At 37.5% G+C, this 22613-nt stretch overlaps 2 protein-coding genes across 2 annotated transcripts; one reads left to right on the top strand and one right to left on the bottom strand.

Moving 5' to 3' along the window:
* Positions 1-3588: 3588 nt before the first annotated feature.
* On the bottom strand, positions 3589-7259 carry otc (ornithine transcarbamylase). The gene is made up of 10 exons (XM_072685235.1): positions 7102-7259; positions 6776-6914; positions 6566-6647; positions 6303-6390; positions 6055-6208; positions 5846-5968; positions 5193-5246; positions 4903-5052; positions 3926-4063; positions 3589-3818 (listed from the first exon to the last, which is right to left on the bottom strand). Exons 1-10 carry the CDS (start codon positions 7257-7259, stop codon positions 3759-3761), a joined length of 1146 nt encoding a protein of 381 aa, XP_072541336.1. The 3' UTR covers positions 3589-3758.
* Positions 7260-8785: 1526 nt separating this feature from the next.
* Positions 8786-21762, top strand: rpgra (retinitis pigmentosa GTPase regulator a). The gene is made up of 13 exons (XM_072686734.1): positions 8786-8863; positions 9296-9421; positions 9519-9611; positions 9701-9763; positions 9873-10031; positions 11144-11293; positions 11998-12153; positions 12241-12396; positions 13532-13656; positions 13735-13989; positions 17877-18026; positions 18451-18512; positions 18849-21762. Exons 1-13 carry the CDS (start codon positions 8788-8790, stop codon positions 21760-21762), a joined length of 4485 nt encoding a protein of 1494 aa, XP_072542835.1. The 5' UTR covers positions 8786-8787.
* Positions 21763-22613: the final 851 nt, after the last annotated feature.

Raw genomic sequence — 22613 nt, forward strand, 5'->3', positions numbered from 1 at the left:
CATGACAATGTCATGGTAATAATGGGCTTCCTGGAACAGAATTGTGTTCCAGAAGCGCACAACAATACATACATTAACAATAAATAGAAATAAAATATTAAAAAATGTTTTTTTTTTTCTGAAATCAACGCGGTATAACGAACTAAGCTATCAAACCACTTCGACCATCAATTACCAATTTGAGCTGGGTTTTCAGCATGGAAGTAACAATGCAATTATCTGCTGTTCAGCTAATACTCGATAAAGCTTTCCCTTCTTTGCTTTGACGAGCATTATTTTCTTGCACTCAGGCTAAACTGTTCAACATGACCAGGTTAAAAGTGTTTTTCACCTATTTTAATGCTTTCGTGGTCACCCTCAAGGAAGGATGACAAACAAAAAAGTGATAGGACAGCCATAGACTGCTTTACTTTGGTGTAGCTTACTGATTAGCTTGCATTACGAATGTTAAACGACCTCGTAATTCAGATGACCTAGTGAAATTAAGAAAAAAATGCATAACAAAACGCATATGGTTCTTTACATGTTTATTTATCACAAAACATAATGGGGCAATTGTTTTGAAAAACCCATTTATTTTTGCCCTTGAAAATCAAGCTTAGACCCGGAGCGCCAAATATGGGCATGACAGGGCGCCAGCTTCAAAAAAGTGCAAGACTTCGGAGGTCTGTGATTGCTAATTATTGCGACAAGGTTTGCGGAGTCACAGTATTTTAAAAGCTTTGCAATTTGGATCATTTGGCTTTTCTTAATGCCGTAGACGTTGGTTAAAGTTATCTGGGAGTTCGGTATTGTGTATGTGTATTCAGTGTGCGCGAACAATGACTTTTTTGTCTGTGTTTAACCTACTCACAGTTGGAACAGCCTGTTCGTGATTTTGTGTTTCATTAAGTATGTGTTTTTGTATCCCCTGACATACTGTACTGATGAGGTGTAAGGGCGATGCCATGCGGAATGCTAGAGGCTAATGAACATTCACACAGCGTGGCACCACATTCCTCCGGTCTTCTCTGACCTATCAAAGCTTCCAGACTCGTGTCAAGGCGGGACTAAAGTTTTCTCTTCCAATCAGATTAAAGGATGGCGCGCGAACTGGAGTAACCTCTGGAATAAAATACATTTTAAGATCGTTTTTTCATTTCTTGATCCTAATTAAATTATTTTAGGATATGAAAATATGAGAATAACGCAGGACGCATACGCAGGAGCCAAAAAGAAACTATACACTTTTACTGTACATTTTCATCTTTAAGTTTTTTTTGTTTTTCAGAGATAAGAGATGTTACAACCCAGATAACTTACCATGCCCTTTGCTTTTCATCCAACTGAAGAGGGCCAAAAAGAAACATATATCTGCTATGTGTACTGCCTAAAAAAGCTTTACAAATAGACCAACTTGACAAATGGACATCTGATCTCAACATGTAGGAGTTAAATGGTAAATTATATGACCATACGGCCACACAACCTGTCTTGCCTGCCATTCCAAACACACACAAAAAAATACATCTCATCCTTCTGGTTAAGAGGTTTTGAGCAGACTCAATAATTTGACTCTCTGAAGCAGATAAACAGAACCTGTTGGCACCATGCCCAATGCCAGGTGTGGGCTTTAGGTGAATAAAGCCTACCAGCATTGAGCTGTGGAGCAGTAAAACTCTCTCTAGAAGTGTTCTCTAGAATGATGGTGCTCCATCCAATAACTTTGGGATGTGGTGATAATCATTCAACATCCTGATCTCACTAATGCCCTTATTGCTGAATGCAGTCAGATCCTCACAGCAATGCTCCAATATTCAATAGAAAGTAGGGACAATTACTCAACAATGAAAGCAGAATAAACTATTTTGTAATACCCATGATTTTGAAAGAAACCATGAATGAGCAGATTTCCCAACACTTTTATATATATAATGCATCTTATTATTTACAACATTATACCTTATACCATTATATATTATACTTATAACAACATAGCTGCCTAGCTGAGATGTTTAATTTTGAGTTTTTCTTTGTCTTTTTACTTACATTTTTTGGCTAAGTTAAAGTGTCCTGTGGCCTGGTAGTTCATGTTTGCCTACATTTCATTATAGAAATTGAAATGCAATGTTTTAGACATGCTGTACTGGATGTCTCCCAGTGGACCCCACAAGGTGCTTCTTTGACTGTAAACAATTTTAAAGGAAACTATGTCAGTCCATGGAAAGCTTCTGGAATTAGGAGAATGACACAAAGAACAAAATCCTGTTTTACCACTTTGTCTTGCTCTGTCTTTTTCTACCACTCCCTTCCCTGTCATTCACAATCTCATTCTTGCTCTCCATGAAAGTAGTTCTAATTGTTGTTATGCAAATCATGTTCATTTTACAAAAAAAATGTACATTTGTGAGGCAGAAGGTACTGTAGTAAATCTGTAACTGTAAGTTACTGTAATGATCAGTCAAACATTTCAGAAATTCAATTATACTTTTGAGGAATAATGCAGTTACTTGTAAGACTGTATTTAAATAACAAGAACATATTAACACATAACATTATGACAGAATGACTCCTCTCAGCCACAGACCAAGTATTATTAGATCACATACTTTTAAATGAATTTTAAACAGATAATGTTTACTGATGATTTTTTGAATAGATTACACATGCATAGCTTTCCACCCACTATTCATGTAACACCCCCTGCAGGTGAAAGAGGGAATTAAGAAGTGCTTTAGATTTATTTGTCATTCATAGAAGCAATGTGTTATTATAAATACATTCATGAAATGTACATTTTTCCAAACATTTTATTTTTGGATTTTCAGCCTTAAATGTTATGGTAAAAAGTGCTAAAATAGGTTGAGTAATGCTGTATATACAGACCCCCTGAAAGGACTTTAGGGTTTATTTTTTTTCAAAACTTTCTAATATTACCCCATTTTCTACATATTTGTGAAGGCAAATTACCCAACCCCCTTTATGTGTATGACTAGCAATGCCCCCAACACAGGGAGGGTAGGATGCAGCATGATGCAGCATCGCTAGGTAGCCAGCACGCTCAGAAGGAAAGCACAGCTTCCCAGCTCTGGTACAACAGCTAACAGACGCCTGTGCTAACCAGCATCACACTAAAAGTAATGTGAAAAGGAAGTACAATCAACCCACCACAGATCTTTCTTTCTTGGACTGCTGATGGCTCTACTTGGGGTCCACACGGGTTTATATTATTATAATATAATATTATTTAAAAAAAAAACCTGCCTGCGGTATGACTTGACTTGGGATTTTTCTTAATTTAATAATCTCAGGAATTACCCCTGTACTCTGTATATATTAGAACCTTAAAAACAAGCACTTTTTAAAATCTTGCTGTAATTCTTGCTGTAACACACCACCAAAAGGACTCCAAAACAACAAAAGGGCTTGTTAATTAGGTAGAAAACTGATTAGGTAGAAAACACTAAAATGCAGGGCAGGGTATCATCCAGGACCAGGTTTGGGAACCGAGTGGTTCTTTTATGGCATCGCTCAAAGAACCCTTTGCGGCACCTTTATTTGTAAGAGTGCTGAATAACATTATACATTTCATTCATTTAAAACAAATAGTAAACATGCAACAGTTTATTTTCTTTAACAAATTATAGTGGTTTAGTTTAACATGGTTTTCTGTATTCTGCAATGACTGCATTCTGAATTTTGTAATGATTCCAGACTTTGATCAGGGTGATGTTACTTGCATATTTGTAAGGAAAGTTATGTTCAGAAATGTCACAGGTTTACAGGTTTAATTTGGGGATTTGAGGACTGTAATCAGTCAACATACACACCATCAGCCCCTATAAAAGAAAATGAGAATTAGACGGTGATGCAAAAAATATGCTTGTACACACATGCACACACACACACTCTCTCTCTCTAAACCCCTCACATACATCCCCATTACCATAATAGTCCATTTACGGTTCTCAGCCTCTGTGAACACCAGGGAGCGTGTGGAGTAGAAAACCTCATCATTAACTTCCTCCGATTTCCTTGGGAGACAGTGCAGGAAAGTCCAATCTGGAGCAGCCACACTTCCTGTCTGAAAACCAATCATATATTTTGTAAGGTAATGTCAATTAAGTAGTTTTATAATTCCAGTTAAGCTGAATAGATAAATTTTACCATTTGATCCATTATGATTAGCCAAACCATTAACACCACCTGCCTAATATTGAGTAGGTCCCCCTCAGGCCACCACAACAGATCTTCACCAAGACAATAGAAGCAGATCCTTTAAGTCCTGTAAGTTGTGAGGTGGGGCTTCCATGGATCATATCAATGAGCTTCCTGTGCCCTTGAATCTGTTGCTGGTTCACAGATTGTGTTTTCCTGGAACACCTTTGGTAGGTACTGACCACTTGTATACAGGGTATACCCCACAAGAGCTGATGTTTTGGAGATGCTCTAACCCACTTGTCTAGCCATCATCATTTGACTCTTGTCAAAATCAAGGCATCACTTGACAGGTGCCATTGTTAATGAATATATTGTTTTCCACTTCACCCATTAGAGGTGTTAATGTTATGGCTGATCTGTGCACTATTAAAAAAACTAGAACTGAGAATCAACATGAAAAACAATCTTTGTGGAACTGTCTTTCAAACAAATTGAAAAAGACCCTTAACAAATGTACCAAATGTGTCATAGACAGACAGAGAGTACGATGTTTGCTTCTGTACCTGTTCAGTAAAACACAGCTCTCTCCAGTATTTCTTTTCATTGTAACTGATTAATGGTGCATTCAGAGGGGAAAATATGGTATAGTAGCCTGTCTAAACCGGTTCAACATTAGTCAGTCTGTAAGTGCAGTCCTCATACTTATGAAATGTACTGGTCAACAAAACAGAACTGAAGAGATGTAATAGTAGACTTCTCTACCTGCATAGTGATCTGGTAGCCTTGGAAATCTTTAATTCTTTTTTTCTTTTCCTCCTCCTGGCCCATGCTGATCCAAGTGTCTGTCACCAGGACATTACTGCCTTGTGCTGCCTCCATTGGCTCAGAGAACAACTGCAGCTCTGTACCAAACTTCCCACAAAGACTCAGATTCAGACCATACAATTGTGTGATAATAGATTACTATTTGAAAACTTATTTTCAAATGGTAAATAATATTGTACAATAAAGACCACTGGGGTCATCTTTTAAGAAATAGTTAAGAATCAGACCTGCTTGAAGAGACACTGGGCCTCTTGAGTAACTGTAGCATTTGGTTCATAACCCTGAGAAATAGAGAACAAAGGTCCAAGTTCAGCTTCAATTATTGGCTTGTCTTTTTTTTTTTTTCATACACTCATGGACATGCACTGTAGTAGTCTGGCAATCCTTTATGTGATGCACTGTTACACAGCAATGATCTTACTCAAATAACAATGTGTCCAAAATCATTCACTTCCTTGTCAAATTCCATTCTTTATAATAGTGCTTTATATAGTGATGTGGATTTTCACATGTAGTGGACAGTGAATAAGGCATCGTTTTGGACGCAGCTTTGGTTTTGACAGGTTTAAATTTTTAGCATCACTGCATAAATAACTTGAGTATGTATAATTTTAACTTTGATTTCACAGAAAAAAAAAATCTAAATTGTGCACCAAAAAAGCTTTTCTTCTGTTAAGGATATATGTCAGTAAACAGAAATAGTTCAAAACAAATAATTAAAACTAAGCCCAATATTGTCATGACATTTACATCCAAAGTGAATGTATGTAAATGTCCAACCATAACCGTATGTAAGTGCACACAGACCTCACATGTACTGGGCTTGCATTTTTATTTAGAAAAAAACAAAAAAACGTATTTCACAAAAGTTGTTGCAGACCTTTGGCGTGGCTATTCTAAGACTGACACCCAGTTTGGCCAATGACATCATGAGGGAGTGGAGCACATTGTTGCCATCACCTATCCAAGCTACTGTGAGGCCCTTCAAAGAGCCATAGTGCTCCTAAGAGAAGAAAGAGAGAAAGACCAGTAGGCCATACAAACATACATGTGTGTACTTTGTGTGTGTGTATGTGTGTTTGACTGAACCTGTAGTGTGAGTAGGTCAGCCAGTATCTGTATGGGGTGGTAAAGATCAGACAGGCCATTGATGATAGGTACTGAAGCTTCCTTATCCAGCTGCTCCAAAGTAGAGTGAGAGTACACCCGGGCTAACACAATATCGGCCAGGCCAGAGAGCACTCTGCAACATGCACACAAACCCATTTTCTACTGCATTGTGTATAACCTCTTTGCACAGACAAGGTATGAATATATGTATGAGTTTATGTACAGACCTGGCTGTGTCTGTTGTGCTCTCATTGACTCCAAGGTGAATGTCCTGAGGGGTAAGAAAACATGGATGGCCTCCCAACAAAGAGAACCCTAACACAGAGAGAGAAAGAAAGGAGGGACTGTCTATGTGGCATTTGTATATGCTCTGCATCAGTTTATTCCACATTCATTCTGTTCAGTGACCATGATGCCTGGCCCCAATTCCCTTGTTCATGCCCAACATGCGCACATGTGCATGCACTTCCTCTCACAAACTTATTCGCACCTGTTTCAGTGGACATGCGGGTCCTAGTGCTTCTCTTTTCAAATATCATGGCAATAGATTTGCCTTGTAGGAGAGGAAGATACTAAAACATATAAAAAGATAACAATAAAAGGGTCACATTTAATGCAGTACTCTTCTTAGTCAGTCACTGGCAGACCACACAGACAAAATAATAGGTAATTGCAGTTTGTAATAACATTAAGCTGGTACTTGTCCCTGAAGCTTGATTCTGTGTTTCAAGTCCGCAGACACCCACAGGATGTGTTTGATCTCGTCTGGGTTGAAATCTTTCAACGTTAGAAAACTGCGCCCCTTCAACTGAACAGACTCTAAACAGCCTTTCCCCACCCTAGTGAGATGAAAACGAGTTACACTGTTAGTTCGCCATAAACCTGTCCGTACGATTCAGTCAGGCATTGCGCTTAAACAGCTAGCTTTTTGCTATTCTTGCTAGCTAGGTAACACTAGAGATTTTACACTAGTAGCAGCTCCATTCAAAGCGAACCAGACAAGTTTTGCCATTACCTAAAACTTACCTGAAATTTTTCACCTGGTTATACTGGACAGTTTTAAGACTGTGGATGAATGTATTTCTTAAAATAAACATTGTACTGGTGAATCTACGCTGAAATCCAAGGGCTGGTAAAATCCAAACTCTAAACTGGATCCCCTTGCTCACCGCGTGGTATGTCATCAGCCAGAGGCGGGTCTGTTTATGCATGCAAAAAAATCAGCCCTTCTTCGTTACATTACTTTGGTCGGTGATCTCTTTGGTGGTATATTTCAAAATCTTTTAAAAGGTTTATTTTTTTTAAGTATCTTATTTAAAAAAAGAGTATCTTTAATATTCGCATCCACTAAATAGTAATTTAATTGTAATTTAAATGTATGTGACCACTATGACCACTAAGTTGTAATATGTATTATACTGGGTGGGTGATCTAGATTAGTAATACTTATAATAATAAATTATGATTAATATGATTACTATTTTACTTTACTTATTTTATAAAAAGATTTTCAGTTTCATAGTTTTTAGTTGATCCCTGATAACATTCAGTGCACATACTGAAATTAGGCCTGTATAATGTGTTCTGTTATCAGAAAATGGAACATGGTTTAAATTTTTGGATAGTTGTTAAACGTACTGTCAGATGTAGTCTTATGACCAAGAGGCTATGTTACTTAATGATGGGGTGGTGACAACGTTGTGACAACCTTTTTCCAGAAAACGTAAACCGCAAAATCTTTTGACAACGTCGTGAAAACGCTGTGTGTTTGCTGGGCTTCAGCTGGTTTTGTTTTTGACCAGTATTCTTTAGTGTTTTGAGTGTACTCTTGTGTGTCTTTTAGGTGCTGTCTTTGGCTAAGAATCGCATGTAAATTTCACTGACAATCCTTTCTTTAGATATTTTTGTCGGGTCTTTGACGCGGATAGACTAGGACATTTGGTTAGTAATCTCCAATAGCCTATTTTTGTCTTAAACTTTAATCCGCTTGCTAGAGCGCAGTGCAGTTACGGTCGCCTCAGTGGCTATGAGCTTTGATACGCTATGAGAGTGACGAGATCTTCTGGATGTAGGAGCGATAGTTCAGCTGGAGCTCATCAGTCCGGCATTTCAGTATAACTGATATTGCCAAGACAGAATGACAAGAGAAACAGATAAAGAGCTACCTGGTAAGTTACAGTCTGTGTATAGTACAGTACAGTATATTGTGTGTTTCTGAGTTTCACGAAGAATACAGACGGGCGTGACGTTTCTCCACGTTAATCGTGTGTGTGTGTGTGTGTGTGTGTAAACTTGTAGTTATTTTAGTGTTGATTTAACACTGGCAAATTTGCTGTGTAAAGGGAGCAGCTATATGTAAGATAATGCACATTCTTATTTCTGAATAATGGATATTTGATTTATGTTGTACTGTATTCATTTTAATTTTAAAAAGAATTTGAACCACATTGCATACAACACAAATTTGAATGAAGCAGTTTGATAATTATTAAAGATTTAATTGATTGACAGGGTTAGTGACTGGCAAACTGAGGTTAGAGACTGGCATTTTTGGTATTTTACAAAAGGGCACCCATAAAGTAGGTAGGTCATTAGTGCTACATAGTTGCACCATTGATGTTAGTGTTGTATTGTGCCAATGTTAGTGTTGTTATGTCACTGAAATGCTACTGAACATCTACGGAATGCTACTGCTACTGAATGCCACTGAAAATGCTACTGAATATCTACGGAATGCAACTGCTACTGAATGCCACTGAAAATGCTACTGAATATCAATTTTCAGCAGGTATGACATTGCATCCAAAATATCAAGTTTGTGTGTCCTTAGTAACCACTTTGTTACGCCATTTACACCATTTTTACTGTTGTTGTTGTTGTAGTGATGGCAAGCAGTTAAACAGTATCACATTTCAAATAAATAAAAATGTGTAAAAGGGTATTGCATACATTCACAAAACTCTATCTTGGAATGAGATCTTTTGAAGACTGTTCCCTAATTAAGCATTACACAACTATTTTAGGAATGTTTTCTCTTGTACACACACACACACACACACACACACACACACACACACATAACACTATTTAAACCAAATATGTCTAACCATTAACAATCTCTTGAAGTTTAAAGAAGACGAATGGTGAACATCAAACGTCTGATACCAAGATAACTTCATATTGGTTATGTTTCCCTAATCTTATCATTGGTAACTACAAGATTCTGGAGCAGTATTTACCTTTGGGAAAAGTAAGATTGCTGACAGTGTGCCCAGTAAATTCTGGTTGAAGAACGACAAACCTGTACACATCTCATGTGGGCATTCACATTCAGCTTTTGTAACAGGTAATAATAGCAATTTAATAAATGAATGGAACACAAACACAATGCATATTTATAAAAAGTGACTAATAACTTGTTCTTTTTTTCTCACGCACTGTAGAGCAGGGGCGTCTGTTTGTGTTTGGCAATAACAACAGTGGTCAACTTGGTTTGGAGTCAAAAGGCCCTATAACTAAACCAGTCTGTGTGAAAGGTTAGAGACGCTCAAATAAATGAACATTTTTTATGAATGAAATCTGTTTCAAGCAAAAGTGGTATTTCTATTCATTATATTTATTACAGCCTTGAAAAATGAGAGAATTCAGTTTACTGCATGTGGGAACAATCATACACTTGTAAGCACCTGTAAGTACCTCAATATAGAACTAAAAGACTACTAATAAAGACAATACAATAAACTATTAAAAGACAAATGAGTAGCTGAACGTGAGACGATATGTGTGGGTGTTCACAGCACAGGGGGACATATATGCAGCTGGAGGAAACAGTGAGGGCCAGCTTGGTTTAGGCCACTGTGATGACAGAACTTCATTTCAGCAGCTCCACCCATTCTATGATCATGGTCCAATTAGACTGCTCTCTGCTGGCTGCAACACTTCAGCTGCACTGACAGGTAACATTGTATGTACAGTTGAAATTATTCAAGCCCTGTTGTAAATTAGATTTATAAGCAAAATTTGTGACCATTTAACTGTTTGTAATAAACCAATCAAGCCAATAACAACTCAACACAGGTTTTCTTGTAAGCCAACAACAAAATGGCATGACACAAAATGACTACTCAGTTTCAAAATTATTCAACCCCTTTATGAAGAGTGTCTGTAGAGCTTAGTAGAGTACTCGTTTGCAGTTATGACCTGCTGCAAATGTGAAGAATAGGCAATAACATCTAGTTAATTTAGGTAGGTAATTTTCATTGGTTTTCATGCTTCAACTACCTTCTTTAAATCCCACCAAAGATTTTCTATGGGGTTCAAGTCAGGCTATTGTGAAATCTTCCAAGACTTTTTCCAAAACCAAGCCTCATTGGACTTTGAAGTTTGCTTCAGATGATAATTGTTCTGAAGGTCTAATAATGTCCATGCAGGTTTCTAGTGACAGAGGAAGCAAATTATCTTCAGAGCATCACCAGAGGAATTCTGCCTTTCCTCACTGTAAACAGGGTGTTCATATGCTTAATTCTTCCTCCTGCACACATACTGATGATCCATAGGCCTGAAAGGTTTTGTTTCATTGCTCTACAGAAAAGAATCCCTTTTCTGTGGTGCTTACTTATATGGTGGCTTATTTATATGGTTTCAGAAGAAGTCCTAGAAGATTCTGGAGTGGCCCTCACAGTTGCCTGACTTAAACTCCATGGAAACTATTTGGTGGGATTTGAAGAAGGAAGATGCAGCATGTAAACCCATGAATATGCGTAAAAAGAAGCAACTGCCCAAAAGGAATTCCTCAGGAACGCTGTCAGAAGCTGGTGTCTGGCATCATGCATCATGTTTGCAGCAGGTCATAACAGCAAAATGGTACTCTACTAAGTACTAAAGACGCTTGTCATTAAGGGGTTAAACAATTCTGAAACTGCAGTAGTAAGTGGCAGTTTGTGGCAGTTTGTGGCAGTTTGTGTTGAATTCACAACACTTGTTATATTATTTGTGTTGAGCTACTTAAATTGTTTGATTGGTTTATTACAAACAGATTTTATATGATAACTTTTTGTGTGTTTTTTAGTGGATGGAAGGCTTTTTATGTGGGGTGATAACTCTGATGGTCAGCTTGGCCTGGGTTCAGAAAACCATGTGTTGTTTCCACAAGAGCTAAAAGTAGATCATCCCATTGCAGGCATCTCATGTGGCTACAGCCATTCTGCTCTAATCACTGGTAAGATCTTCAATCACATCACGTGTTGCCTCAACCAGGAGAACACATCTTGTGTCTCTTAAAGAAGTACAAGAGGGGGAAAAAATCTGATTTACACAATCTTTTCCTTTACCCCAAATGTTGACATCATTTTTTTTACTTGGCTCAATGGTGGTTCTAAAAAGCAGAGAGTGTAAAGGACCTTGTTCAAGGGCCCAACAGTGGCAGCTTGCCAAGCCCAGGCATTGAACCCACAACCCTGCCATCAATAGCCCGGAGCTCTAACCGCTGAGCTGTATTTAGTTCAAAAGAATGTACTTGTAGTAGTTTTGTTAAACATTACTAATTTTTGATAATTTGAGTTCATTTGAGTTAAATGGATGTTTTTAATGAGTAATTATCATCACAAGGTCAGCTGAGTCAGGGCTGTTTTTCTGTAACACTTTATGCTTCAGAGAAGGGCGTAAACAACTGTCAGAGCTTTGGAGACTTTCTCTTTTCTGTTGAACACTGAGATGTGATTTTTTTTGTATATTATTTTATTATTTATTACTAGGAATTATTTTGTGGCAAGTTGCTGCCCTGGGTGGCAGCCCATGTTGCTCAGACCTAAATCCACCACTGGTTTATCTCAAACCACAGCACATAGTTAAAAAAATAGAATTGTTTTTGTATTTTCTATTAAATAATGCTTTTGCTGATGTTTGTGTTTGGGTGTGTTGCAGACATCGGAGATGTGTTTACATTTGGTAAGTGTGCAGATGGTAGGCTTGGCCTTTCTGCTGATCAGCTGGCCAATCACAGACAGCCACAGCGGGTGGGCACTTTGAAAGGGGTTTTGCAGGTAGCATGTGGAGGCACACATACTCTAGCCTTAACAGGTGAGGCCTTAACAAACTGTACATACACAAACATTAACACAATAACGTGAATTAGTTTCTATTTATCTCTCTCTCTGTGTCTTCTAGAGAATGAGTTGTACTCATTTGGTCATGGGGAATTTGGGCAGTTGGGTTTGGGGACATTTGTGTTTCAGGCAGATTTACCAGCCGCTGTGGGTCACTTCCGAAAAGGGAGGGTCTCTCATGTTACCTGTGGAGAAAACCACACTGCCCTTATTACAGGCAAGCTACACATACACACATATCAACTGATATAGCTGGATGTAAAAGTCTCTATCAAGAAGCTAAAGAGTAGGAACCCTATTTTCATGATGTACAAGCACAAGAATAAGATGCATAATCATGCATGGGTTGGGGCACAGAAATTTCACTTAAATCTGATATTCAAGGTTTTACTATTCCAAAAAAAGGAAAGATACCACCCCAGCACCCCACCCAGAGTGTTTTGTTTGCAGTGTATCACATTTTCAATTCATTCATCCTTTGGAAGACATTTCACATATTGCACACTGATGCATATGTGTACAACACATATCTAAACATTTATAATCAACTTACGCACAACACTGCTGACATTTAGTATTAACAAGTGCTACTTAGTCCTGTGATAAGATTTGTCTATCTCAAAACTGGGCTGCTCCTAACCTCATTAAGAAATGAACTATGATTTTATATATATATATATATATATATATATATATATATATATGCTTACAGTGCGTTGCTATTCCATAGGCTGTTGTAAAATAATATAAGGTATAAGATAATATAAGATAGCACTGATCCCAAAAGGATTTTGTAGTGTCACAGTACTGTATATATTGCACACGGGAACAGACAAACATTATTAAAATAGACACAACAAATGTTACAGAAGAGCTAGTAACAACAAACAATAAATAAAAGTATGCAGGGTCAATGTGGATTTAAAAAGCACGTACAAGAGCAGCAGTACAGAGATACGCAGTAGTATGACTATAGATAATACATTATTACTAGGAGCCACAGTGACAGGAGAATGAAACAGTAATAACAGCAGCAGGTCAGGTAGACAGGTAAACAGTGCAATGAGTGCATTAAGTAATAACAGTGCATAAGAATAAACTGACATATAGCAGTAGGTTTAACTCAGCAAGTGACTGTGATCTAGCTTAACTTGAATAACTAAACTTGTACAAATGAAAAGTTTTATTGTTCATGTCTTTTATTGAGCAATAAATAAATAAATGTCACCAATAAAACAGGAGAAAATCTATACAACTTAATTGCACAAAATAGAACCAATAGTAACACATATTTATAGATAAAGATAGAGATATAGATAAAAAATAAGTAATTGTTTTGTATTTTAATTCAGATGGTGGTCTCCTCTATACATTTGGAAATGGTCATCATGGAAAGTTAGGCCTTGGAGATGAGAACTTCACCAATCAGTTCACTCCAACTGTGTGCCAACGCTTTTTCAACTACACTGTAATGGCTGTAAGTTTTGAACCAAAAAAAAATGTCTGTAGCTATTTGGTTTGTTTGTACTCATGAATATATATTCATGTATTATAGGTTGCATGTGGGTCCAGTCACATGCTGGTATTTGCACGTCTGCGGTGCCAAGAAAGTGCAGAGGTCTGTTTAGAGGATGAAGATGTTACTTACTCATACCTGGACAGGTGTTATACCTCCATGTTGCTGGGACAGCCACTTGAAGATATCCCTGAGCCAACATTCACACCTGTCACACAGCCTGTTATCCTTCCTATCTCACTACCTGCCTCTCACCGCTGGAGCCTTTCAGCCCGTTGTAGGCGAAGACAGCGGGTGAGAAATTATGTTGTTATATTGAGAATTTGCAAGAGCACTGAGCATAAGAATTTCCCACACACCACATCACATTACTTGCTGTTAAGCTTGCATTAACAGAGACAAACTATATAGGTGAAACATCAAGTATATTTTTTATACCATCACATTACATCACATTACCTTTTAAGTGAAATTAAAAACACAGAAAAAACAATATCTCTGTGTCTCTGGGCATAACACAAAGTGCAACCTTTTGAAAAGAAAGATTGATACAGGGAGGACAGCATATAATATTTTTATAATGCATTTTAGTTTGTGATCATTTACTATAATAAGTAATTATGTATTATTTTTGTGTCGATAGATATCGTTTGTGATCCTGAATGATCACTTGGGAGCTAACAGACTTATCTGACTCAAAGAAAGAGTTGTGCATGTGAGCTGCTGCTTTCTGCTAGGTTTACATTTCCATCCACATTAAACGCTCCGTTCAGATTTTTCTGTTGGCCGACTTTTTTCTAATGTTTTTGTTGCCAATATAAAAGCAAATACAGGAGACCATCAACATGGTGGTTGGGGGTTAGGACATTATAATGTAATTATTTTTTTGCCACCAAAAAATAGATATTATTTCACAAATCCCCTGTCTACTACATTATTTATACCATTGCTGGTGGAACAAAACCTTATCTCCAAAATGAGAACTTAATAGGGAAAGGAAAAAATCTTTACATTTTTAAGTTTTTTAAAGATTGTAAAAATATAGTAGGTGGCTTTTTAGATTATGTAAGAAACAAAAATGAACATTTTTGAAGGTTTAATTATGTCAGCAATTAGTACTGAAATACTACACAGAAACACACCTGCACATTGCACATTCGTTTAGCAACAGAAGATTGCATTTAGCTGTGAGCTAATCATACAGCAGTCCTAGCTGGTCTATGTGGATTCAATGGGGATTTCCTTACCTTTAATGCTTCTTTAAATTCAAGTGGAGATAAAGATGAGAAAAGATAAAGATAAGAGAATATTTGCTGCTGGAAGTCATAATAGTATCTCCACAGTCTCTACTGTTTTTTTGTGTACTGATTAAGTACCTACATATTTCTTGGCAAAATACTTGTTTCCACCAAGTTTACTTATAATGATAGCGTTGCAAGATAACCAATTAGACATGTACTTTGTGCTAAGCTAGCAAGTGCCCTCCTCTTTCTTTATCCATGTGGACATTAGGGCCATGTTTTGCAATTCAATGTATTGCAATTTTGGCAATACTGCAAGAAAAACAATATATTGCAATTCTTAAAATTTCTTTACAGTATTGCAAAACATCATGAAACAATCTTCAATGTTTTCCTACACCCCTAGTGACAATAGCAGTGGGTGACAACTGTGCTGCCTTTTCCTTTCATTTTTGTTGTTTTTGCAAATACATTTACTCAGTAGTTTAGGGGGTAAATTGAAGGATAATAATGTTACCCATTATTATCCTTCAATTTACCCCCTAAACTACTACCCCCTAAGACTTGAAAAGATGTAGTACATACATCCTAATTATTTCTATTTTGCCTAATAAAGATATTTCCCAGTGGAGTAAACCACAACTAGGCTATGTAAGAGATTGGGTGCAAATTTAATGTAATATGTTTAGGCAGGATTATTGTTTTGACCAATTGTATAAAATGTCCCCATGTAACTGAATTTCCAGTCAACTTCATGACTTCTGATATTGATCAATTTATCTTGTATCCTGATAACTGTTCCAAATTCTTTCAGACACTGTTAAAGTACAACTGGACTTCAGAGGCTCTGCGATGTAAAGCAAACAAATCTACACAAAGTAAAAACTTAAATTTCTTATTTATCAAAAAAAAAAAAAAAAGAATCCTATGCTAGTTGTGAAAAGTAATAGTGAAAATACACACCCTTACTTAGTCCCTCCCTCTTGCCTCTGGATTACTGTTTAGAACTCAAGTCTAATGAATGAAGTCCACATGAAGTCCCATATTTCCAATGTAGCCAATCTACTTCATCCAAGTACCAATGTTTTTATGCATCGAGACTAAGAAGCACTGATGACTCTTCCCCTTAGTATATGTTAAGAGTCAATCACATTTATTAAATGCTTGTCTTACTGCTATAAAAATGTAACCTGGTTTGGTTAATGTAGTCAATATTGTCTGAATCTTTCTTGCTAAAATTGTACATAGTGTTTTCAAGAGCAAGCTTATTGAGCGGTTTGGTGAGAAATATCCCCTTTTTATATAACTCTGAAATTATTGGTTCTGACTACGTTATTTGAAGGTCTTTCATCGTCAGCCTTAATTTCTTAGTCAGCTGTTAGTAGAATAGATACAAATTCATTTAATTAAAGTTGCAAAAATAATTATATTAGCCCTTTGGAATTACCTCAATACATTGATTACTGATAAAATGTGGTGATCATTACCTAAGTCACAATTTTAAAAGACAAACAGTAACTAAACTAATAACACACAGTCAGTTCTGCTTGTTCCTTCACTCTTGAATTTAATAACAAACAAATGTTTCCTGTAGCTGCTAAAATTCATATGTTAAGGAGGACCATTTTCCCTGCATGCCACAGCATCTCATATAGATTAAGGTCAGGACTCTTTCCATATAACATTTCCCCAGAAACTGAAGGGAAGAGAGGCCACAATCAGATTCCCTTAATGCTGTCTTTCCATTAACACCATTCTTATTTTTCTAGTAGTGGGTGCATGGAAAAGGTGTGTGCAGCTTGTAAAGTCTTCTGTACATTTCCCTTCTTTTACTTTTGAGCACTTTCACACTTCTTTTTGAAGTGTCCCTGGAGTGTTCTTAATAGGATTCCAATTTTTATTACCATTTGTAGACAACCATGACTTGATGTACACTCAGGTCTTTAATAATTCTTTTTCCAGTCTTCATATGTTGTGTGGCATCTTCTGCTTCGTAGGTCGGTAAATCATTAAGGGTATGTCTAAATTGGTTAAGGTTCTTTAGTATATCTTAATTCATTGTTTAATTTTTTATTCTTTTCATCTAGTTTCTGAATTTTCTAATGCTTCTTGTTCTTTTCTAGTCCTGTTTTAAATAATATATATCTCTTACTTTTTCATGCTTTAGCATCTTCCAAAAAAAAACACATGATCATTAAATGTAAGATATTAAGACAGACACTGAAAGTATGGATAGAACATCATTATTCCAGAGAACACATGCTGGGGGCTTTACCTCTCTTGCCCATACCTGGCATTAGGCATGGTGCCAGTAGGTTACATTTGCTTAAACTAATTAACAGCTGCCGCTTTCTGCTAGGTTTACATTTCCATCCACATTAAACGCTCCATTTAGATTTTTCTGTTGGCCGACTTTTTTCTAATGTTTTTGTTGCCAATATAAAAGCAAATACAGGAGACCATCAACATGGTGGTTGGGGGTTAGGACAGGATAATGTAATTATTTTTTTGCCACCAGAAAATGAATATTATTATTTTACAAATACTACATTATATATACCATTGCTGGTGGAACAAAACCTTATCTCCAAAATGAGAACTTAATGACAGATTAAGAGACTGGTATTTTAGACAATGGGGAAATACCCATATATACACACACATATATGTGTGTGTGTGTGTGTGTGTGTGTGTGCGCGTGCTATATAAGACATTTGTTTAGACTGGTGGTTCTCAGTCCTGGCCATGGAGCTCCACTGCCTGGCATATTTTCCTTTGCAACTAAAGACCTAATTTATTAAGCCCTCTTATGTGCACGGAATTCTACGAATTCTGTATGTGAATCCATGTTTGTTTCTGTGTGTGTGTCTGTGAATGTTTGTGTGAGAAAGACAGGATTCCTGTTTGGAACAAGCTTTCAAACTCTTACTCCTTCCACAGCAAGATTCCTCTCACAAAACATCCTTTCTCCTACATCAACCCCAAGAACATGCATACAAACCAACAACCAGCCCGGCAAAGATGGATCCACAGATTCAGCTCCTCATAATGGCACTCGCCACATTCACAGTCCTACAAGAACATTTTCAGGTATACACTCTAATTTTATGCTTCATGTGTATATAAAGTTAAGTTAATAAACCTCACCTAAGGTATAGGTGAACTGGAAACACTACTGACAAGTATGTATTTTTATGTTTCTGATTATTTAGACAAGTTAGTCGAGCACAAGACTATTCACAGATCACAGATCACAGAGCACAGTCAGGGAAATAGTCCTACAAACAAGGTAAGTCCCCTTCAAACAAAACTGTAATATACAAATAATACTGAAATGATTTAGGAAGTGTAAAGACCTAAAACCTTCATATTTATCTCTTTTTTGTAGATGCAGCAAAATTATCCAATTCTACTTTACTGTATCAATACCTATGTGTATTATAATAAAGTTAAAGATCATTTAAAGGTGCTATTATTTTATACATGACAAAAATATTTCTTCATGTTTCGCCAGCAACCCACACATAGAGATGACAAGATGGCAAGGCTGCCCTCTAAAGGACAGGCAGACATAAGGTCAGATGTAACCCTTCTGTCTAAAGCAGGATCCTGTCCTCTACAGTTACACGTTGAAGATACTTCTAAAACGAACAGAAAAAATGAGATAATCAAAAGTCAAAACAAGAAGGATCAACAAGTACCTTTGGGGAAAGTTGAACATGAGTTAAAATCCAATCTATGCAAAGTTCAAGAAGTTGCATTTAAAGAACAATCAACTCATGAAGCAAATATTCAAAGAGGCACTTCCTTAATCACTAAAGCTCTAGATGCCAGACCTAATCATTCCCCTGTTGATCATAAAAAAGAAAAGCCCATACCAGTGAGACTAAATAAGATGCAAATAAACAAAAGAAAAGGCATGATAAAAGGCAAAAAGAGAAAGCATATTAAGGACATCCACCAAAATGAGGGAAGGCAGAAGAAACTAATTTCAGTTAATCCAAACCCCACTGAGACAAATATATTGACTACCAAAAGCCCTTCATACAGTCTGTTATCTACAGCATCCTTACACACCACACAAGGTGAAGACATTGGAGAAAAAACAAAGGTCAAAGGAATAACAAAAGGCAAATTGCAGGATGGTAAGAACCCAGGGATTAAATGTGAGACCAGAGACAAAGAGAGTACAAAAGAGGTTAACATTAAAGAAATGCAAAATGTTAAATCAACCAGCTCTTCTAATGGTATTCTTTTCACTGATTATAATCAATTGATGATCACAGATAAAAATCAAGCGAAATGCCAGTCATCTTCAATTAACGGGTCCACACCAACAATCACTCATTCAGACAAGTTTAAAGATAAAAGCCACTTACCATTACACAAAAAGAAATTGGTTTGCAAAGCACCGCTTAAACACTCAGTAAAGGAATCAAAACTAATAACAGATAATGGACAAATGGACATTAACCAACAAACCGAAAAGAGGCTGACTCTGAAGACTGCAGGGTCTGTTCTGTCAACCCTGGCTTTGGCTAGTTCTGTGCCGTTATTAAATGAAGCAGCACAACGTGCCATCAGCAATGAACCCCAATCAGCTCCCTCACGAGTCAGTGGCACTGCAAAACGGGTTGATTCATCTTCTTCAGTCTCATTACCTCAGGACATAAACACATGTAAACATGTCAAGGAAAAGAAAAACAATGAGGTTGAAGGAAATACTGAACATTTTGTTGGGGGGGAGAAAGAAGATGAAAACCACAAGGCAGGGGAAAACCAGAATGTATCTGAATTCAGCAAGAAAAGGGTGAAGGAAGATACAGTGGACAGTAGTGAGGGAGAAATTGATGGTAAGATTGACTATAATGAAAACTATGGTTTAAATCTAGAGAGTGAGAAAGAGGGTTTAAAAAAGAGACAAAGTGAAGATAAGAATGGAGAAGGGCTGAGTGGAGATGAGGGTGTTGAGGAGATGGAAAGTGAAGATGCAGAGTATGGAGCAGAAGTAAATGAAGAGCAGAGTGAGGCAGGGAATGAGGAAGCAAATGAGAGTGAAGGTGATAAGGAGAGTGATGCTGAAATGAGTGATAGTGAGAATGAAGTAGAAGAGCAAGAAGAAGGACTGATTAAGGTAGAGGAAAGTGAGGATGAACATGAGGAGAAGAGTGAAGCTGTAGAAAAAATGAAGGGAGTTGAAGAGAGTGATAGTGAAGAATCATGTGCTGGGAAACAAAAGAAAGATTATCAAACTGAGCCATCAGGAGAGGAGGAAGAAAAGGAAGAACAGAATAAAGATGAAGCAGAGGAAGCAAGTGAAAATGAAGGAGAGATAGAGGAATGGGAGGTGACTGAGGGAAAGAGTGGTGATGAAGATCAGATAGAGGAAGAGGAGAACAACAATGAGGGTGAGAGTAAGGTTGCTAAGAGTAAAGATGACACAGAAGGAAGTGAAGAGGAGGAGAACTGTGAGGAGGAGAAGGAAGAAGTAGACGATAAAGCAGATCAGGATGTTAAAAGAAGCAAAGAAGAAGATGGAGCAGTAGAGCATGATAAAGAAGGGGAAGAAGAGAGTGGAGAAGAGGAAGAAGAAACAGACGAGGGAGAAGAAGGTAGTGATGGAACTAAAACAGATGAAAAAGACAGCAGAGGTGAAAATGAAGGCAAGGATGATGAAATTGAGGGTGAAGATGAGGAAGAAGGAGCAGAAAGAGAAGAAGAAGAAGAAGGTATAGATGAAGGCGAGGGAGAAGGTGATGAAGCTGAGGGTGAAACGCAGGAAGAATGGGAGGTAGAAGCAGATGAAGAGAATGATGAACTAAAAGAAGATGAAAGGGACAAAGATAAAGCTGAGAGTGAAGAGGAGGAAGAAGATGAAGGAGATAAGGAGGAAGAAAACGAAACTAAAAAGGAAGAAAAAGACATCAAAAATGACAATTTAGTTAAGAATGATGAAATTGAGGATGAAGATGATGAGGAGGAAGAAGAAGAAGAAATAGAAGAAGAAAATGAAATTAAAAAAGGAGGAGGTGGAAATGAAGGTGAGGATGAAGGTGATATAACTGTGGGTGAAGAATGGGAGGAAGAATCAGAAGAAAAGAATGATGAGCTAAAGGAATATGAAAGGGATAAAGATGAAGCTGAAGGTGAGGAGGAGGAAAAAGAAGGAGAAAGAGAAGACGAAAATGAACTGAAAGAAGAAGAAGGTGGAGATGAAGGTGAGGGAGAAGCTGAAGAAGTGAATGATAAATTAAAAAAAGATGAAAGGGATAGAAAATGTGATGATGCTGAGGATGAAGAGGAGGAAGAAGGAGAACAAGAGGAAGGTAAAAACAGTAAAGAAAAAAAAGAAGATGGCCATGAAGATGACGAGAGGTGGGAGGAAGGAAATGAACAGGAAAAATGTAATGGAACCACAAAAGAAGCAGAAGCAGAAGAGGAATATGAAGAGGAGATGGAATATGAGGAGAAAATAGATCAAACAAAAAATGTGGAAGAACTAGAAGAGAGTGAAGGAATAGAGGAAGAAGAGGAAGATGAACAAGAAATAAAAGAGAAAGAAGAGGATGATGAAAAAGAAGAGGAGGATGTGGATGAAGAAGAGGAAGAAGAAAAAGAGGAGGAAGAGGCAGAGGAAGAAGAGGAAGCGATTCAAAAGAAAGAATCTAAAGCAAAATCTAAAGCAGCACCTCTAGACAACAAACAGGCGGTTAAAGAAAGATACAAGGGAGAAAAGCAGAATCCTCAAGCTGAGAGAGTAACTCGTGCCGCTCAGGACACTCAGTTTTGGAACAATGTCTTACCACAGTATTTGGACCTAAAATGACATAATAAACTGCAGTAATAAAGTTTAATATGGCTTTAATCATAAAATACAGTATTCTGTATTTTAGTAGTAGTCAAGTCAAGTCTTATTATTGTATTATTATTCTTATTTACAACTGTTGTCGTCACAAAGCAGCTTTACATAATTAGTAATTAATAAAAGACAGAGACAAAGAAGAAAGAAGAAGTAACGTAAGACATGATGGATCAAAGACCCCCAGTGAGCAAGCCAACGGCGACAGTGGCAAGGAAAAACTCCCTCAGAGCTGGAGGAAGAAACCTTGGGAGGAACCAAGACTCACAAGGGGGACCCATCCTCCTCTGGTCAGAACTATGTAAACATTAATGATAAAAATGACCAAACCAGATACAACAGATAGTTAACAATGGTGATATTAATAGTGGCAGATAGTTAGAGTCCATTTAGGTTTTAACATGGTCATTAAACAGGTAGCAGTGGTAGGCGGGTGAGCCTGCTATGGGTGGTGGTGGGTGGGGGGCCTGCTGGTTGGACCGGTAGGTGGCAGCTGGTTTGACGCAGGTAGAGGGGACCTCAGCAGGCAATCTTCCAGCAGGTTGGGCTGGGTGGCCATTTACTCTGAGAAGGTAAAAAGAGAGAGAGTAATTAAAAGGAGAAAGCCAGAAGGTAACACAGACATGGGAGCACCCTGAAAACACCAGTATCTATCTGCTCCACCGTCAACAAACCTGAGTGATCGCGTGTAGGCAGCGAGACGATGGCTCCAGCATCTCAGTGTACTACAATTCCCTGGGTCCGCGAACCCCTGGACCTGCAACCTTTATCTAAAAAACATTACCAAATATTTACCAAAAATTACCAAAAGCTAAACT

Source organism: Salminus brasiliensis, chromosome 8 (assembly GCF_030463535.1).
Source record: "Salminus brasiliensis chromosome 8, fSalBra1.hap2, whole genome shotgun sequence".
NCBI classification, from domain to species: Eukaryota; Metazoa; Chordata; class Actinopteri; order Characiformes; family Bryconidae; genus Salminus; species Salminus brasiliensis.

Coding starts and splice junctions, on each gene's coding strand:
- otc (XM_072685235.1), bottom strand. CDS start 7,259: ATGACATACCACGCGGTGAGCAAGGGGATCCAGTTTAGAGTTTGGATT. Junction 6,648..6,775: donor GAATCAAGCTTCAGGGACAA/GTACCAGCTTAA, acceptor TATATGTTTTAG/TATCTTCCTCTCCTACAAGG. Junction 5,053..5,192: donor CCCAGTGTCTCTTCAAGCAG/GTCTGATTCTTA, acceptor CTTTGTGGGAAG/TTTGGTACAGAGCTGCAGTT.
- rpgra (XM_072686734.1), top strand. CDS start 8,788: ATGCTACTGAATATCTACGGAATGCAACTGCTACTGAATGCCACTGAA. Junction 9,764..9,872: donor TCATACACTTGTAAGCACCT/GTAAGTACCTCA, acceptor GGGTGTTCACAG/CACAGGGGGACATATATGCA. Junction 13,657..13,734: donor TCAACTACACTGTAATGGCT/GTAAGTTTTGAA, acceptor CATGTATTATAG/GTTGCATGTGGGTCCAGTCA.